The sequence below is a fragment of the Spodoptera frugiperda genome, chromosome 15 (genome assembly GCF_023101765.2).
Source record: "Spodoptera frugiperda isolate SF20-4 chromosome 15, AGI-APGP_CSIRO_Sfru_2.0, whole genome shotgun sequence".
NCBI lineage: Eukaryota > Metazoa > Arthropoda > Insecta > Lepidoptera > Noctuidae > Spodoptera > Spodoptera frugiperda.
Window position 1 is genome coordinate 1135341 of NC_064226.1, and position 21384 is coordinate 1156724.

General features: G+C 38.2%; 1 protein-coding gene across 7 annotated transcripts in view; it reads left to right on the top strand.

Annotated features, from left to right (window-relative positions):
• LOC118277563 (zwei Ig domain protein zig-8-like) overlaps positions 1-21384 on the top strand; it is a 260266-nt gene that overhangs the window by 36552 nt on the left and 202330 nt on the right. For all 7 annotated transcript variants that reach the window (XM_050698542.1, XM_050698538.1, XM_050698540.1 and 4 more), the window contains exon 2: positions 220-424. In XM_050698542.1, coding sequence (XP_050554499.1) covers positions 364-424 — 61 coding nt within the window. In that variant the 5' untranslated portion in view covers positions 220-363. The remainder of the gene's footprint in view (positions 1-219; positions 425-21384) is intronic.

Consider the following 21384-nt stretch of genomic DNA (forward strand, 5'->3'; position numbering starts at 1 on the left):
TTTTTAAGTTATTTAGTCACTGTGCAACGTCAGTTTAGTTCTGAATTAGGCAGGTATGGCAAGGTTTCTCAATGTTTAATAGATATCCTTACAACAAACGGCCAATTTTAATGAACAGGGATGGCATATCTCACACTTACACTAATGATATAATGTTTGCTTCTATAACATATATGTATTTGTTTACAAACACAAACTGATTTCCAACTTTGCTTACAGGTGGCCAGTAGCTCCCAGAAGTGCGGACATAGATGTGTGCGTAGTGCGCGTGTGTAAGTGCGAGTGTGTGTATTGCGCGGTGTGCGCGCGCGCCGGGGAGTGGCATGCGCAGGGGGGGCGCGCGGGGCTCGCCCCGCTAGCGACATGCGCGCACGCGACGCTGCGCACCTTGCCCTGCTGCTGCTGGCGCATCTAGTACCGCCAGGTAAGCTGCACTTTAATATCATCATCAGCCCATATCTGCCTACTATCTATTGGATTTTTTTTTGAGAGGGGAAAATCATCGATTGACTTCTCCCGCCTTGGGCGAGGAGAGAGGGAGTGTCAGACTCTTACTGACTAAAAACCACCCCGTTCCTACTCCTGCTTTTCGAGCCGGAGCCCCGGTAAACCCGCTAGGTAGTCTACAGCTCCGGATCAGACTATCTATTGGCTGGTATTGGCTTCTTAATTAAAAGGGCACTGAACTAATTCTTCAACTATTTCTACTATCAGTTACTTTAGAAATGTCTTCACATTCTACCAGAGTGGAGCTTGCATTACGCATTCTTATACTTAGGCTAACTAACATAACATCAACTGTCTACAAAAATCAAACATCAACAGGTTGTTTATTGTAGATAATACTATAATTACTTTAGATGGTAAATTCCAAAGTGTAAGTCCCTCTTCTTTTGTCCTGGCTAATCAACCTATAAACATATGTCACAAGAAGCCTTTGTCTTGCAGTCTTTTTCCTGAAGCAAGCCCAAGGAGTTCCTTTGTCTGGCCGTCATCTTTCGCTTTTTGTTGATTGATTTTCCTTTCGTTTGACAATAAATTCGGATCACTTTCCTTATGAGTTCATATCGGGTTCCCTTTAGTGGCACAAAGAAATAACTTATGCGCGAAGAATATTTGTTTCTAAATAAATTCATAAACCAGCAATATGTCGGCATTACATTATCGCAGTGAATCCATTCCGCTGCCTACTTGTACTGGCACGCTCGCATCCTATGTACAAAAAGAATTATTCATAGTGATATATCGTGGGCGACAGTTCGCACTGAGAGTGTCCTTCGTTTCATCACATAATACATGAATATCCAAAAAAATAACGCACGAAAATATTATTCAGCCTTTTCATATTCATCGGTTTTATTTGTCGTAACGACAAAACACTCGAGCGATAAGGGTTTCATGTTCAAATTTTGCCGAGCACAGCTCTAAAATGGTCAATAAAACGCGAAATTGATGCTCAGCCGGCCAAAAATTGTTTTATCTCCAAAGTTTCCTCACCGCGCCGATAGAAAGGGCGATCCTTGTTGAAATTGAAAAGCGTTTCCTAGTGGGGCGCGCTGGGCCTGCTCTATGAATAAACTCGATAAAATTTACCTAATCGTAAAAACTTGGGGACCTTCAGATACGGGCCGGACTGGCAGCGCCCCAGGGCCCCGGAGCCAGCCCGCCGCGGCCCCAACTGCCGGATACTGCCAAACTGAGGACAATAAACCTCAACTGATTACATCGACAAAATTCGTTATACGTAAACTTTGAGAATATCATTTTAGTATTAAATCGTAAACGTGGAAGTGTGACGAAGCGGCTATAAAGATGTTAGGTGGCGCTAGGAGCGAGCTGTGACGTCACAGGCAGTGAAAGGCGTTTTCCCGCGTCACTGAACCGTTTGGGAATCTCCGCTGCTCCGCATGCCGCCGATGCTGATCAATTCCATGTAGAATTCTATTAAATAAGTTATGGGGAAGTTGGTCGAGTGAAGCAGCCGGCAGTTTGAAAGTTATGAGGGTTTTAATGATGCAGAATCCCATCAAGCGTCACAACATCAAACTGCGCCACTTGTTTATTAATGGGAAAACTTTCCGCCGAATACACGCAAGACGCGGACTGGCGACGGCCATGTGGCTCGTCAGTGACCCGCACAAAGGTCCGCTAAATGAAATTCGTAGCTTTGATGTGTCCTGGTCCGCGCGCAGCTGACCCTAAACAAAACTATTGATTGTGCCACCGCGAGGAGTCACTGGTGACGCGTCTATTAGTGTTATCGATTCACAGTTTCAACATAATTGTTTCGCTGAATATTTTATGTTGTCAAAGTAATGTGCCATTCGTTTGACATCATTTCTATAGAATGAAGTTATTCCAGTGCCATCACATTAAGTTAACTTTGAAGTTATCGGGGACATTATCAAAGTTTACGTTATCTACCGGCGCCAGGCTTTACTCACCGTAAGCTTCCTTTAATGCCCGTTCAAGGTTCCATTAAATACTTGGACGCGAATAATAATCTCCGGATAGAATCCCGAACATTTATTAATTGCAATGTACTTCGCGAATAGTATATCTCTGGAATGAAAATTAAATGTTTATCGTACAATAATTACGAAAGGAGAAAAGCCGCCCGTTGCACGTTGATATAATAAAAATATCTCATTATTTGTAATTACTTTAATATAATCCAATAAAGAGTGTTTGCGTTGTGTTGTGTGTGTGCAATATTTCCTTTCATACACCTAATAGCTCTTGGAAGAAAATTATCATTAACTAAAAATTACGGTACATTAATGGAGAAAAGCTCTACTAGTTTCGAGTCACAGAGCGACGTGAGTAAACAGTGATTTTTAGTTAATTTGGTATGTCTCACTACAATAGGAGGTGCATCATGACGATTACTAAATAAGAGTGAGTCATATCTGCATTTATTTGTTCTGTGATCCTTGTTTATAGGATTAAACGTAGGTGTTTCCCACACATTACTTCTAAGCATTATGTTCTATGGACCTCCAGTATGTCTGTGGTTAAACTAAGATAGTAAAGTATGATAAAGATTTACGATAATCTCCGTTATAGTGTTTGTGATGGCTGTTGTTACCATTACACACTACCCACACACACATAACATATACTTAGGTTTGTTACAGGGGAAAAGGTGACTACCATACATTCATTCTGTTTCTCAGTGAGTTCGTGTTCTATACTCAAAGTCAAATCATTTATTTCAACTGCCTACGGCCGAAAGTATTCTATTCAATACTTAATTGAACTTTTTTGTTTAAATTTAAAAGTAAATTATTAGTATTTCCAGTGTTCTAATTGATGGAACTCCTTTTCTAATTTTAATGACAGTCCCTCAGAATTTTGGACAAGAAATTAAATTCTATTTTTACATTTCGACTTAATTTAATTTAAAGGGCGAAAAAACCTAACGTTGAAAATTGATATCCATTCATTTATTTTCACTGTTGAGTTAAAATCCAAGAAGGCTTTTGTTGTAAAATCCTAAAAGTTAAAGACTTGGAAGGATGTATATTTTGAGTTCGTGAAGAATAACTTTTGTGAGAACTCTTAGAGTTTTTGTTCGAAGAAATAATACAAAGTGATTATTTTATAAATATTTTTCTTAGTTATAATTGGACAATTACGTTGTGTCAATAGGGGCGAAGACAACAAAGAGTCGATGAAATGTATTGTTACAATATTTTACAAATACAAACAGATACGTGCCTGTGAACTAACGACGGCGACGTATTAAACACCGATGGTCGAACAACCCGGCGACGCGACGCTTATAACAAAGTAAATCTCTGCGCGCACAGCATTTACCCTCAATTATTCGCACGACGAGGACACAAGGGACCCGCAGCGCTCCGACAAAATACCTGTCCGCCATTGTATGCTAGTTTGTCATTATTTGACATAAAAAGGATCGAAGAAAACTGGGAGTCCTTGACGATAATAGTCGGGCCACAAATCACACAAGGACGATTTTCCGGAGAGAGCGGCTTACAAAGAGGCCGGCTATGTTCACGGGAGATCAGCTCGATGCGAATTGACTAGGGTTACGTATGAAGGGCAGGCTTTCTGTTAGATTGTAGGAAAATGTCTTGTAAATGGTTATTGAATAACTTTGACCTTTTTCATAGCTTTCAACCTGAATTTTGATTTTGGTTACTTTCCAGTTTTTTTTTGCGTGTGAATTTGGGAATAAGTTATCGTTTAGTGGTGGATGTTCAAACATCTTCATATTCAGTTCCTTTGTCTGTCTTTAGTTTCTTATTTAAGCAATTAATGGGGCTAATCTAAATACATTAAAATGTTCATAAACTTCATGGTGTATTTTTAGATAATCTCCCAACCTTAAGAAGGATAAAAATAACATAGAAAAATATTGTTATGTCGGTGATTTGTGAGCAAAGATTTTGCATGACCTTCTTAAATGTATTTATAGCAAAGAAAAATGGTTGGCCACGATTGTGTGCTCGACCCTAACGGGCTTTGTTACCGCGGGTCCCTGGTGTAGCCCTGAGGACACACAATACATTCTTGTCAGCTGATCACCAATGGCCGCGGCTTGCTGAAGGGATTGAACAATTTTCGCAACTTCTTCCCTGTATTCTCTGATGTCTAACCTTTGAAGCGTGATCATGCTATTTGAGTAATTGGATAATTTGTCTTGAAGTTTAAGTATAGTGGATTATTTTGTACAACTCTGTTATTGCTAGTGTTGTTTTGTTCATTACATGTTCTTTATCTTTTTTTTTAAAGAACATTGCCTCACTCTAGGATTTTCGGTGTCGTGGGTGCATTTATAAAATATACAAATTTCATATACACATGACACCCAGACCCAAAAAAACTATTTTTGAATCACACAAAGAGTTGCTCCGTGCGTGAATTGAGCCCACTACACGGCTCACTCATTGCATGTTGCGTGCATACATTGTTTCAATAAACATAATTTGTAAAGCAGAACTATGATGTGTTCTGAAATTATCACGTTAGTTAAACCACATTGCCATATAAATTGACTGCATACATTTTCAATTTCCAGCAATCAGAGACTGGTGTTACCAGCTACCATAGTCGTTACACTATGAAATAAAAAACCTCATCAACTTCAGTTATAAAACGTATTTTGTCACTGAACCGAGTTCAACACCGGGGTGAATGACCTCTTGACGTCTAGTTATTATTTTAACGTCACACCAGTCACGGTTCAGCACCACTATTCATTTTCTTAACTGAAATTTAGAATGACACGACACAATACTTATCAATCTAGTTAATAAAGGGAATATTCACGAATATCCGTCCCTTTTATTATTGTTAGTGATAAAAGAAATAGTAAATCTTATTTTATCGTTATAAGGGTTCATTTTAACTTGGCGATAATGATTAGTGCGTCATCACATTGTCTGTGTGTGTGTGTGTGTGTGTGGGCGTTAATTTTAGTAATTAAAGGGGCGGTGGTGAGGTTAATCCGCGAGTTAATCGACGTTTTCCCTAATAAGCGTGTGTATGTAGGTATCTTGTAATTGTCTAGTGATTGATTCATTATTAATACGTGCCTGTATTGATCATTTGATGTCTCATGTGTCATTTAGGGCTCTACAGTATGGAGTTTACAGGTCGTAGTTTAACCGTCGTATGAAGAGTCATTTAATGGTTACTTAGCCCAGTCCTTAGCAATTGTTTCCGATACAAAATCGCTACTAGGGAATAACTTAACACGTTAACTGCCACGTAGGTCACCGGTGGCCTACGTTAGTGGAGGATTTGCCTTCAACAGTTTTCTAATGGCAGTTAAAGGCTTAAGTAATCATTAAATGTCTCTGAGTGCGATAGTAACTCTTGTTTATGATAGTCAAAGTTCAACAATACAGTTGTCACAAGGGGTTTTGTAGCACACAGACGATTGCATTCTCCCATATTGCATTATGGCCACCGTCGCGGCCAGTACAAGTACAGCTACAATCTGCCATCAGATCGATACCCGTGCCATTCAACTCTCCAGGTTCATACGAAAGGGTCCAACTTGTGCCTTTGAAACCTTCATACAACTTTAATGAACCATGAATGTACAAACTAACGAACATTCCCTTTCACACATAGCCCACGTTTTATATGAAATTGTGCACGAATTTCTATACACACACAATCTGAAGTCCGATATAAAATGACTTCGGTACTCCAAATCCTCTGCACTGGTCCGCTGGGACTTCCCTGCAGCAGCAGTTTGGTAATGAATTTTTATAGCAGAAGTCAGACAAGTAAAATGGAAGCTGTTGTTGGCTCGTACGGTCCGAATGTGAATAATCCCGTAGAGTAACGAGAAACTGCCTCGTTGGTCGAGTGGTTGCAAGTGCGACTGCCGTACAAGGGGTCTCGGGTTCGATTCCCGGGTCGGGCAAAGTATTGCTGTGCTTTTTTCGGATTTTCGAAAATTTCTCAGTAGCCTGGAAATGTGCCCGGTATATGGCAATAGGCTCACCACCACATATGGGACTGACAACATAAATTGTGAAAAGTGGGTGTACATTGTTCAGTGGCATTAGCCATAATGTGCACCTCTGCCTACCCCTTCGGGGATAAAAGGCGTGACGATATGTATGTATGTAGTAACGAGAAACAAAGGCGTCGGAGCTGTGAGCAGACAGCCTCGACTCACCATCCATAATCCGTAAATGAGATAATGAATCGCCGATCTAATTAGCAAGTTAATTGCACAACCCGCCGATGTTGCCAACTTCAAATTGAAACAACTTTGCCAGGAAAAAATACCGAAAACTTTGTACTTCTTGTTAAGTAGCTTCTTTACTGGTTCTTTAAATATCTAGCTTTCTTTAAGCTGGTGACGGTGGGCGGCGGCCGCGCGGCGAGGGGGCGGGGGCGTTAATTAAAGATATTTTTCGTGCGCTGTCAGTGTGCCTGTACACACAAGATTTGTGGCCGACTCGAGCTGCTGTAAACATCGTCGTAATTACCGAAATTATATTATTTGTAGAGTTCACTGCTTTAATGTCGCGATATTTGTTGAGCTCTGCAGGAACCGATGGGGTGATCGTGTGGTTGTATTGATGTGGTTGCGCTAGGGGTACCTCTCAGTAAAGGGGACGATTTGATTTGTATTTTACGAGTTTGCTCGCCAGTTCAGGCCGTTCAGGCAGGTGTTGCTAATAAAACATTAACGAAGCTAATTTGTGATTCTGTAATACATAACAAAGTGCCAAATTTTATTGCGATCCTCTCGCTTTACAACCTGTAGCGGTAATTAAACACTGAACCTTGAACATCGCCGTAAAGGCATGTCCATGGTTTATTTATAATGTTGGCAACCCGTAAAACAGAATGCACAATCAGGTTAAGGCTGAATGGAAAACGGGTCGTTCAGCCAGCTCTTATTTCCGCCCCGTGAGCAACAAACAACAAAAAAAAACTCGTTAATTAACGCTCTATACCTCCCTCCCTCCCAACTTTAACCCTTTAAAAACTCGCGTAAACACGGGAAAGTAAAATAAACAGAAATATTAACATCTGGCAACGGGAATAAAACCTCCTTAATGAGTGGCGCCGGAGAAGAGAGCCAGTGGTGGTGGTGGGAGGGGGGAGGGTGTGGTAGTAGGTCGGAAACGTTCACGCGTTTATTGCATATAGCTGGATTGTGATACGACTGATATAAATTACGCCATTGTCGGGGAGCACGTGCTACATTTAACTGACGCGACGTTCATCTCTTATGGAAATATTCTGCTCAAAAATATTCGTCATCCGCCGACACATTAAAAGTTAATTTTCATAACCATTTCGTAGCTTTAAAATAACTACTTATACGTGGATCAATTATTATGTTTTCGGCTTACACACGTAACTGTTTGACGAGATACTCGACTAATTTCGCAGCTTGAGTAGTAGCGCGACAATCGCCGTGTCGTGTGTCGCGGAATAATGCTCATGAATATAAGCCTCTAGCATAGCTTGAAACTAGTCGAGTTCCTCGTCAAACAGTTACGTGAGTAAGTCGATAACATAATAATTAATTTAGTACCCGTGGATCGTTATAATTATATCGAACAAAATTCAAATTAGTTGCTAACAGGCAAGCGTGAAGAGTTCAATAATGTTATAATTATCTATTTATTCAGTAGACTAGTAACATGATTGCCTAGTATTTATAAAGCCTCTGTCTGAGCACTAATTAGTACAACCTAGATTTTGTTTACAGCGTTTACTCGCAAGCTGGTACTTCAATCAGTAATTAATTTGTTACGCTCACTATAATTGTTACTAATAAGTCAAAATAACATATTTGTTCAAGCCATCTTGCTGTGGCACGCTCGAAAGTTCGGGAGCTTCTTTTGAAGAGGTGGTCAGAGTCCTCATGACCATGACCATATTTTTGTGTAAATATATACCAAATATAATACAATACATACATACTTATACCACCTATATCCCATACAATTATATTAGAGTGAATCTATTGCCATCAGTATTAAAATATTCTTTATTTATTTTCGTTAAAAGCATACTATAATTTTAAAGTACTTCACATTTCAGCCAAAGGTAATAATTTCCATGTATTTTTTAAACATATTGCTTTATAAAGTTCATTGAACTCTGAGCTCCGGTGTACGTTGAATCAAGTAGTCACGTACGTTATAAAACCTCAGCTTCATACATCATATCTTGTACTAAATTGCTAGGTTTAGAACGAACCCTAGATTAAGTGTATAACCTATAAGATCTACATGTCAAAGTTAAACCCTAAATTGAGATGTGTTAAGTTTATATGATCACATTTCAAGTTTATACTAAGTACGTATAGTACATATGTATTTATTTATAAGTGCTACTGTATACTTGTAATTATTTTAACTTTGTGAGGTTATATCATGGATCAAGTACAAAGAAGAGATACCATGATATGGTTGTGCACTGTGACAAAAGAAATTGCATGCACAAGCGTTGTTTCACGTCGGTTTTCTGTGAGACCGTGGTATCACCTCTGTCGAAGCATGGCTCTCTCACACTTAAAAGTAGATTGTGGTAAACCCTCAACTTAAGGTGACCCATGGTCCAGCAATAGACTGTAATTTTTAGTGTAGGTACCTACTAAATGTTAAACTAAACTAATCGAGTACCTCGTCAAACAGTATCGTGAGAAAGCCTAGCGGTGGTGAGCATCATACCTACATACTGTATTTAGGAATAAATGCACTTTTTTCATAATTTCACAATTACGGTCTTAATTTGCACATCCTCATTTAACGTGGACAACCAGTTTAACTCAATTTAATATAATTACGTGAAAATTATAAGAATTTTTCGTGAAGATTTCAGAAACGCGGGCACAGCTTTAATGACGTAATAAATGCTGAAAATGCAACCCTGACAACTTATAACGACTTCATTTGTCTACGTTTTCGTTTTTTATCGTTCTATCTCGTTTCCTCACTTCCTTCCTGCTCTAAATGCTTTTTGTTAGGATTACTTTTTAATTACTATTTTATTGAAGCGAAAGAGAAGGAAATTACGTGAATAATAGCTTCTAAAATAGAATAGTACATAGAACCACTATGTAACAATATGTCAGACCACTCGTATGTACGTCAATTAAAAAATATCGCTGCGGTGTTCTCACACAAAAACTCTTGAAAATAACTAAAAAAGCGCGCTGTCCAGCGGGCGGCGGTTCCGTTTATCCAGCGAGCCAAACCCAATCAAATTCGGTTTAGCGGTTATAATACTGCAGAGGGATCTAACGGCTAACGGCAGTTTTTCCACGGATTTACAACTTTTTGTTCCGCGCCCAACTTTTGCTGAATTCGGTCGAGAGGGTTTTGGCGACTTTATTTTTTTATGGTCGCGCAAATTGAACGATGGCTTTCAATAAACTTGTTGTTAAGTGTTTAGACATTGAATAACCCATGTTTATTATTGGGTTGCTAATACCTATATATCATTAAGATTATCTAAGTAAAATATGAAAAAATAGATATCCCATTTTGAAAAAGTCTCAGAGTGTCGGCCTCAGAAGGATTTGGAGACACACAAACACCACTAAATACTTGCCTTCACTATTTATTGTTTCTTCACCTTCCCGCTAGGGGCGTTGCTCGAACTCTCATCGACATTAAATTGACGCCGAACCTAACTAAATTAATTGAGGTAATGAAACCATAGCGCGATCTATCTCGATACCAACACCATCTATCGAGCGCCGCGTCAACTTTAAATACTAATAATATTTTTATTGTAAAATGTTGATTGCGCTATGATTCGGTTACTGCTTCGAATATATTTATTTAGATTAACCATCAGAGGCTGTTATTAAATAAGAAAAAAAAAAACTTTATGCAACCGCAATAAGATAGGTAATTCAAGGTCTGAATAATGTCACAATGTCAATTAGTTGGTTGGTGCCATATTCGCAGCCACGGTGATGAACTACGCTCAGCAATTGTTTCTTCGCGCTGATTAGAGGGCGCGCACGAACCCAAGACGTAATGTGATTCTTGTAATATGCATGAATTGTACTCTGTAAAGTGTAAAGGCAACATCATGTGCTAGACTCATTAAAGTTATTCAAGAGCTGTAATAGTTAGGTACCTGTTATAACAAGACTGGGTTGATGAACATGAATTGTAGAATTCACTGAGGTATATAGAATTTATATTTAAAATGAAAGTTACAAATGTATCTATTTTATTCTAACCTAAAAAAATGAGGTTTTAATTATCAACAATCACATCGATTTTCTCGTGGCTATGTAACTCGATTTTTAAATCTAAAACTGTAGCTGAGCCCTTAAACTTTTTGCAATAGGTGCCGTGTGGTGCTCAGCCCCATTACTCAGTCTCGCACAAGTAAATAATGTTCAACATAACTCGTGTACTCAGCTTTTCGGCCTCACTTTGTAGAACAAATCGAAAGCTTAAAACAACATTAATCTTTATGTTTCAAAAACAATCGAGAGCCCTTTCAATAAATACAAGTAAAAGAAAGCAATGACTTTAAAAGGCGGATTCATAAATCTTTGATAATAAATAGCTCGGGGCAGTCTGCAGCCGGTCGACTTGCTTTCATCGCAAGTTTTAACGTGAATGTTGGTGGCACGCTGCTGTCACGCTGCAGGGTTGCTTGCTGGTATACTGTCTGGTAATTGGGGTAGTTAGTGTAAGTAGGGTTATGTTGTGTTGGGCTCAACAAATTTTTGTCAAAGCAAAGTATAAATAGTTCATGTGCTTGAGGTTCAAAACAATCCAAGCAGGATGACTACTCGTAGTTTTATTCCACAAACTAGCTGAAACCTGATTGTTTTTCTCACAAAACTCTCTTGGCTTTGATGTTTAAAAACACAATTGGCAAACGTTCCCAAAGAAGAAATTGGTTTAAGTGGATTGAGATGTCGAAGGTGGAGCTAGTTTATTTTTTCCTGTATAAACCTTTGTTCATAAGTAGATTTAAAAGCTTTTACCAAATAAAAGACACTGTCAGATCGAAATCAAAACTGTACCGTACTGTTTGTTTTGTACAATTTTTCGTATGGACCAACAGCGGGACCATAAATCTCGCTAAATAAATAGCTCCACAGTTTGAGACCGTTTCAGTTGCTCTGTCTCGCTTGCAAGTTTCCTAACAAATACTTGTGTGAGTTATTGCAGGCCGGCGCCGGCGACTTCAAGTGATACGCTCACGGCGCCATCACTTCACAGCTTCAGCCATCGATTATAATATATTGTCTATTGTTGTTGTTGTCCCAGTGCACCAAAATACGATTCATGTGTGAAATCTCTTGAGAGGAGATACGGATCAGGATCTTAAGTTTAAGGGTGTTTTTTCACCGGGCTCAGCTAAGCTATGTTTTTCATATAGAAAGATGCATGGTAGGGATGCGTGCTATGGATAGCTTCCCTACCTTCTTCGCACACCTATATAGCTTAGTATCAGTGGAAACGGTAACATAGATTCATAGTTTAGCTCTTCGTAGCATAGCTACATAGCGCATCTTTGGTGGAAAAGCATCCAAACACAAAATATATTTCCTTCTAACTGGTTGAATATAAGACCAGTGTCGGTATTTGTAACTATGTAACAATGTTGTTGATAGAGACATGCTGTATAAAGATACTAAAGATAGTGACACAGGACAACACAGTACGGTAGCCAAGTATAAACAAGTACAAAGTAACAATAGCGGGAGTTTGTTCAATCTTTTGACTGAAACTTGTCCCTACCATAGCTAGTGCGACTTCCAATGCAACAACGAAAATTCAAATCGTAGATAAGAGCGCATTTTTCTCACAAATATTGTTAAAGTTATTCAATTTCACGTCGGCGGCTTCAAAAGACACGTGCAAGCGACATCTAGTGACGTGCTTCGAAACACGCTAAGTCGACTTGGAACTTGTGTATAAGAGGCTTTGGGAAGTTTCATGTGCAATAAGATGCTGGAGAATACTTGTTTCGTTAGTGGCTTCGGTTGCGAACGGATTAGCTGGGACGATGGATAGTTGGTACTATTTTTGGTAGATACATGAAAAATCCAATCCAATTGCCAATCCGCATACGCTATACGAGAAGGCACTTTTAGTCAGCAGTGGCCATTCATAGTTATATTTCGATGAGATTTAATTAGGTATTTATTTGTGAATGAATGAAAAGACAATATTATGGTGGTAAAACTAATCGGAATGTATAACTGTTGATGTGCAATAAAGCTTACATAATATCTACAGATCTATCTAATTTTGGAAGCTCTGTGCAGTAATGCAATAAGGTGATCCATAGGGGTTTTTGTATGGTAGGTAGGTAGTACATTTGTCCACAAGTACCGCCGCCGCGTGTCCCTCGGCCCACAGCACACACACTGCCTCAATCTGCCGCAGCCGGTCAAGTTTTGTTTATTCGAATCAGTGTGACGTCACAGCCGACAGTTTTCTGACGGTTCGATCAAAATTCCTTTGATGTTTGTACTCTTGTGTGAAGCTGATTCGTATCTCGTGATAGCTGTCCTATTTAGGTACAACTGTTGTCAAAGCCAAAGTCAAATTTATTTACTTCAAATATACCAGGAAGGCACTTTTGAACGTCAAGCAAAAAATGTTTGTCTGTCGGTCATCCCTCTAAGTCTTGTGAAGTTATTTGGTCGTTACAAAGTGTTAATTCCTATAGAGTAGAATGAGCATGAAGCTCCATAGGTTACTCTTTTTCAATCAGGTTCACAATACAATTATTGGTTACATTGTTTCGTTGGTTCAATTATGTGAGAACAATATAGGACCAATATTCAGTCAAAGAGATCGCTGAGTCAGTCAAAGAGTTGATTGCTATTTATTGTATGAAATTACAAGTTAAGAGGAAAAATTATGTTTTATTGTATTGAGGCGGAGTAGGTTAAATAGTTTCTTAACTAAGCTATAGGTACAGATGAACTAACATGGCTCAAAACTAGAGTTTAATCCAAATTAAGACATCATGTGTAATACCTAAACCTGTTAGTAGTTAGTATCTGTTAGTAAGTAATCCGTTCTGAGAAGCCAGAACATCAAAGTGGAGAATGAGGAGATGTTACTTTTAATCACAGCAGCCACATCTTAGGCCGGGCACGACAGACAGACACGTCTGGCTAATTGGCTAAAAGTTTACAATACGAGCGCTGTTCCACTGCGGATCTGTGCCGCTCAGCCCTGATTGGTAAACCGAGCTCTGACGAACGCTCCCGACTTAATCTGTCTGTTAGGGCTGCCCAAACATTATTCCACACTCGAAATTCAAGGCTTCTGTATTATTTCTCAAATGTTTCAAAAACCCCACTAGAATATTGTTCCTGATTCCCAATAACACTACACAGCTGTAAAACCGCTTGTCGTCCCTCTATTTATCATTCGCTGTATTTTAAAAATGTCTCCCAGAATCCGCACTCCAATGTTTTCATCGAACGTTTCCACTGTTTTGATGAATAAATGGAAAGTTCCAGCGAGTTGATCGTCGCAATAAGTTTTAAAAAGTAACGAAGGAAAACACTTAAAGGAAAATAATAAAATGTCGTAACCGTGTCCTCCGCGCATTGATCTCAATATTCATTTGCAAATGGATCGTTCCTTCGCCTAGTTTGTACAGTAAACTGCTTCCTAATTAATCAGCATTTCACGAGGTACTGTTTTGAATAAGCCCTAAAGAAAGTTAGGGTTGCCTAGATATCAGGCAAAGGGTTCGTCGATAAGCTTACTAGTATTGAAATTTCCGTCGAATCTCGCGGCCCGATCATTAGGCGGCCCTGGCAGGGCAGGACGAATTAATTCTATCGTTTTCTAACTAGACAAGTTCGGCGTGATGGCTGTGCCCCGGTTGACAGGTATTTTGCTCTGATTAGGGTCCCCTTTAATATTTATGGTTATTTGTTATTGCTGATTCGATTTGTATGATGGTGGCTCAATGTTATGGGTCACGGGAAGGTCAGGTATCATTTGCGTATTTACATAAAGTGGGTAGGTGTAGCTCTAGTATTTAAGTACTCGAGTTATGTAACCTTTAAGCCTGCGTATGCGTCTTTAAGGCGATTAATGGATTTTCTTAGGGCGGAAGCGTCGAATCCTTATTTGATAATTCGTTTAATCTGCTTAGTAATTACTGCGTGGTTGTATGTGTGGGCTTAGCATAAATATGTTGCGTTTTAACTTAAGTGGAACAGTAGGTTATTTTTAGTTATGGTAAATAATTATAATGTTAATGATTGCATGCAAACTCAGTGCAATTTCCAAGGAATGTAACATGGTGGCAATGCTTCATTGGCTCGCTATAACAATCTCAAAGTTTACACGAAGTCACATTGGGATCGAGCGGGAATTACTGAGTGCCTATAATAATCCTGCGGTGAATATGGTAACTCTATGATTTATGGTAAGTACCCGTGTTCGGCACCACCGGAAATTGAATGGGCTTCATTGTACAAACTCAAATAATACGACCTACCTTGTACCGGACTGTGCTTAGGTAGGGGAGATTATTATACCACTAAATATTCATCGCTACTCATTTTGTTAATAATAAATGTTCGAGGCTTACTATTTACTTTTTTTTATGAAACACTCCAGTAAACGAGCAGACGTATCACCTGATGTAAGCAATTGCCGCTGCCCATGGACACTTGAAACACCAGAGGCGTTACAAGTGCGTTGCCGGCTTTTTGGGGGTTAGGAATTTAAAGGTTGTTGTTCGGGAATCGGGGATTGGGAAGATTGGGAAGGGGGAATTGGGCCTCCGGTAACCTCACTCACATAACGCAAGCGTTGTTTCACGTCGGTTTTCTGTGAGGCCGTGGTATCACTCCGGTCGAGCCGAAGCATGGCTCTCCCACACTTATTCACAAAACATGAGATGATATCACCGTAGCGATATTAAAAAGAACATTAAGATAGAATTCACCTAGTGTGAATTTAGTCCACGTTAATGAGGCGCACTTTTCTATACACATTCAAACTATTCCGCTAAAGGAAAAGTTGGCCAGAAGCGTTCATTATATTTTATCATATTTTTCCACGAGAATATTATCCTTTGATGTATATTTAGGTCTTGGCTGGTAAATTACGATGTATAAGTGTCTGTTAGTGTAATAGGTAATGACTAAAATTTTCATAACTATCGTAAGATATAGCAAATTAACTAAAAATCACGGATTACTCGTAAATTAATGGAGAAAAGCTCTACTAGTTTCGAGTCATCATGAGCCGCGTGCGCAGACGCGGCGACGTCGCGCGACATTAGGCTAGGCTAAAACCCTTATTTTTAGTTTATTTAATGACTAAATTTGTTTTATTGTCAGCCTGGTTTACTAGATTATTTTAAAGACTAATAATCGTTTTTGAAGACGTCGCGAATTTTCTACTTTCTTATGCAAACAAAAACCGACAATATATTGCCACATGTCATCGTTTATACGTTTTATACTTAGAATGACGTAGGTAGTCCAATTCTTAAATTTTAAATCGTTTAATCTAAGTATTGTTTTGTTATACAACAAAATCAATAAAATATGCACCTATATTTTATTGATTTTGTTGTGTGTATGTATGTACGTTTTTTATTGTGTATCTTGTCAGATACACTAAATTAAAAATATTTGTAGTATGTCTACTACAAATATTTTTAATTCTCATATCTTGTAGTCATCCCTATTACATTGAACGGGTATGCTCTAGGTATCCTAGCTAACTGGAGCCTGTCACAACTGGATTACATTAACCACTATCTATGACGTATCAATCTCAATCGACGGCGGGTGATTAGTAACCGGGTGATTCCGGCGATTAGGCAGATGGGGGGAGGGGGGTGGTGTTTAGTCGTCCATGTTTCACCAGCCCACTGCGATTACATTTTGATGATGAATTCGGCGTAAATTATAAACGTGAGTTGAAATTCAAGTCGATTTTATTTTATTTTATTCTAAGCCTTTTTCTATCCAATTGTGGTTTTTGTTTATACTGCAATTCTTGTATAGTTTTATTAAGATGGTCGAGTTTTATTATCGTCTAGTGCAAAGCTTTCACAGTCTGATAGTTTTTTTATTATAACAGTTATTGAATTTTGATAAAGTGCAAAATATTATTTTATCATTTATGAAATGCTCATTTTATATTTATCGGAGTTTTTATGAGAGAACGTAAAATAAAGCTGCACTACCTATTTATAATATGATAATGCTTTGAATTTGAAACATTTTATAGTTAGAGTTAGAATTCTGACTGCCTCGTTGGTCGAGTGGTCGCAAGTGCGACTGTCGAACAAGAGGTCTCGGGTTGGATTCCCGGTCGGGAAAAGTACTACTGAGCTAATTTCGGATTTTCAGAAAAAAAATCTCGGTGGTCTGGAATTGTGTCCAGTATATGGCAATAGGCTCACCCCCTATTACATGGGACTTATAACACAAATGGTGAAAATAGGGTGTACATTGTATAGCGGCATTATGTGCCGTAATGTGCACCTCTGCCTACCCCTTCGGGGATAAAAGGCGTGACATTGTGTGTTTGTGTGTGAGTTGGAATTCTCTAAGATGGTACTTAGGGCACCATTAGTTGTGAACTTGTAACAGTAGGTAACAGTAAGTGAAGCCGTTAATTACCGCTGGTTATGGCCAGTCAAGGGTTTGATTAGCGACGGGTCATATTGATATATTGAAACGCAATTAGTCACTAATAGTGGCCTCCGCCTGAGCCTTTGATTACCGCTCGTATCGAGCTAATTACCGTCGGCGACTGTCGCTACACGTGGACGTAAACATTACTCACTCACCCACTCACCCACTCACTCACTCACTCAGTTACTATGTAATATTGTCTAGTTCACACTACCCAAGTATTTAAGTCGTAGTAAAGAGTATTTAGTAGCTTCAATTTTGGAACAAAAGCGGTAGAGACCTACTAAGTACTAACTATTCAACTAAAATATTAGCGTAGTGTGAACAACCACATATGTGCGTAGCTAGCCCAAGAATTTATTCTCAAGCTCATTCAGGACATGTTCAACTGTTTATTGCTTTAAGTACCACATCACTAATCCGGAGCTGCGGACAACCTAAGGGGTTACCGGGGCTCCGGCTCAAAGCAGGAGTAGGCATAATGGGTGGTTTTGAGTCAGTAAGAGTATGACACTCCCTCTCGCCTTACCCAAGGCAAAGTCAAAGTCAAAGCATTTATTTCAATTAATCCTAAATTAGGCACGTTTGAAACGTCAAATTGAATTGTCCGTCAGTCCGTCCGTTAGTGAAGCTAGGCGGTACTTCTTCTGCTTTCCCCTTATGATTTTCCCCCCTCAAAAAGTACCACATGAGTAGTTAATAATTAGAAATATATAATGACGAGGTGGAAGTAAACTGTATTTTTGTGTAAAACACGGTTTTTAGTTGAGGTAGATAATACACTCGATGATAGTATGGAACATAAAAATAATGATAGTCTTAGAGTAATACACTCGATGATAGTTTGGAACATAAAAAAAAATATAGTAGGAATACATTATATAGTAGTTCAATCTAAGAAGGAATGTCAAAATAGTTTCAAGATTAAGAAATAAACTTAGGTACGACTACTTAATGACACCACTAAAATATGTATACAGGTACATTTGTAAGTTTGTATATTACAAACTAAAGATACAATACAACGCTTTCTAAGGTAGCTCTAATAATATAATTTGAAATGGAACTAAAGACACATTCCTTGTATTTGTGAATAGCATATGTATGTTAACCTCGTTACGATGAGCGACCTAAGTAATGGTGGCTATGTATGTCATAATATATTACTGGGGATGTTACGTAAACGTGTCATTTGGCCAGATTACCTGCTGTTTGCTTGATTACCAAATAATTATGTGTTTCACTGAGGCACCCAGTCTGTTGGAGCTACACAAATTGCTTTGAATTCCTGTAAATATACGCTTTTGATTTCATCGTTTCACTGGGTTCATGTTCGCATGTGATAAAATAATATATCAGTACTTTTACTTTGATCATTGGTAACATGTTGGGAGTTGGGGGGTCTCTCGTGCGCTTATTTTACTTTCAAATAGAAGCCAATAACCTCTTTTTAGATGACAAGTCGCAGTCAACGACCACACTCGTCTTTGTTCAACTAGGTATATTGTGATGCGTCTTTGGAAATCGTTGGACTGTTCATCTCAGACGTCAGAGCAAAGTCAATTCTTGTTGAATGTTGCACACTGAAATAAATAGTTGGACATACTGAATGTGACGTCTTTAAAGTCTTGCCCCTGGGTTAAGCTTCGTCATTTGTTTTGCAGTAAACTGATTCTGAAAATACTTTCGTTCTATATCTATTACCCAGGTGATTACAGTTTTAATGGCGTGATAATATTCCAAAATGAATACATGAAATGTTAAATGTAATAAAGATAATTACATCTCTGTGCACTGTGCAGCTCATGTGGAAATATTTGTATGTGTGATATTGTTATGATTGTTTATTCTCTCCATAGCTAAATAAACGAAACATTTCATATGACGGTAAACATCTTTGTAGTCAACATACAATCATTGATATCTGTCAAGAGCCAAACTCTTTGTAATATTTCGAAAGCAGTTGTGATCGGTTCTCCTAAACACGTACATACAACATAACACACATATTTGTTATGGTTAGAGCTGCCGAAACTCCATACAAAAGTAATGTGTAAGGCTTACTACTGCTTTGTGGCTGCCCTTGATATATTTGTGAAGCTCAACGGCTTTATGCGGCCACGGAGGACCATTAGTATGGATTCAGTAATTTATGAGACTGCTTTACTTAAACGTCATTATACTACGCTTGACATCAAGGTCAGTCGATTTTATTATGTTTTTTGTAAGTACCTACCGTGACATTTTTACCTATAGTGTACGTGGAAGGTGATATTAAAAAAATATTAGAAGAAATCAATTATTATTGTTAAGAGTGTGATATAATGAAAATATATTTGTCACCACCTTTAGGTACTCTTGGGTAATAACCGATTACATAACTAACATTAACTACATACATATTAATATAATATAATATTTGAACATAATTTGAACCTAGATCACACTTCCTCTCGCCCCCCCAAGACGTGTGAAGTCATTGATATTTTCCTGTCAAAAAAAGGGGGATTTTACTCTTGAATCACATTCCGATCAATTGATATTGATATTGTGCAATTTTGTGCTCTTGAGTTGCAACATGCAGCGCCCAATGCATCCGTATTGCGCGGATATTGAATAAACTAAATGCTATTGAGTTTGGCTTTCTATTCCGTACTCTTAATGCTATTTTAACAGCTACGATTGGGGTTGTATAGTTTTGACATTGAATATTTATTGAGATTTTATTGGATTGAAATTGCATTGACATTGAGATTGGTTTCAAGAGTAAGTGCCTAAAAGTGAAATGTCGTCTTTTGTAAAATATGATTTGGCGAAATGACACTTAAAGAAGACATGAAATGATTTTACAAAAATCGGTGGTTAACATCCAAGTATGTACTAAGCTAAGAAATAAATTAAGAAAAATCCAAAAAGAAGAAATATTACCTAGGGGAGTGTAATTTAAAATATAAATTAGGAGCTTAAAATGGAATTAATTAACCTACATATTTTCTTAAAACCTAGTTCTTCTTTTTTGTCTGTAACGAAACGACTATGTAGACAGATATTTTAACCTAGTATTTTCTTGTACCTAGTACAAAGTACTAAGACATTAGCATAGTTAATGATTACGAGTTTTTGATGTCTTTATAAGCAAAGTATCAAGTTGTGAGTGTGTGGACAAATACGTGTGAGTCAATGTTGACACGAGGAGCTAATTCGAAGGTAATACAGTCATCAAGTCGTTTGTTTTCTTACATTAGTGGAGCACTCAGCTTAATGTCATTCTTACCTATGTATTAGTGAGTAGTGAAGGATACTGATAATGTTTATTTAATTAATTACGAGTGGTCTTGTAAGTAAGGAATCCGAAAAAATATTATTAGACTTTTTTAGTCTTGTAAAAATGATCTGCAAAGCAGTAGCCGAGTTATATCCGGAGCTGCGGACTACCTAGCGGGTTTAATGAGGCTCTGGCTCGAAAAGCAGGAGTAGGAACGGAGTAGTTTTTAGTCAGTAAAAGTCTGACACTCCCTCTCGCCTCACCCAAGGCGGGAGAGGTCATTGGACGATTTTCCCCCCTTAAAAAAAGAGTCTGGGATTATGCCCAGTGTATAAGTGATAGGGTCATCTCGATTATATGAAACGCATATTTAACATAACTGATTAATTTTAGTATAATGTACACCTCTATCTACCCCTTCGAGGATAACAAAACATAATGTTACGTAGTAATGAATATTTTTGAAATACACACATTCACATACAACCATGTAGAGAAAAGGCCATGAAAATCTAAATTAAGCGCAGAATTGTATTTAAAGAAGCAGTTTAAACTTTAATATATGTTCGTGTTACATTAAATATCTCTTAACAAATATGTAATGGGTAGGCTCCGAGTCTAATACACGGGGTTATTAATTCCACTCCGCCCGAGAAACTGTTCAAGCGACATAATAATCAGTTCGGAGCAAAATTACATTTGAATTTCAACGTTTTTTATGTTTTCTATCAGACTCCGTTTATTGCCAGATTTCTCTAATAAAATGTTCGTTTTGATTCAATTACTTTTTCTCCAAGATCTTTGGTTAATTGAGTGGAAGTCATTGTTATGGCTAAGAGGTGGGTTGTCGAACTGTGATTTTTTTTTTAATTTTAAGTCTGTTAGTGCTTGAAGAATCTGTCGAGTGGTTTTTATATTTGAGGGGCTCTATAGTGTTAGACTTTAGCTTCAATGTCACATTTTACGTATTTGCTACGTAATGGAACTT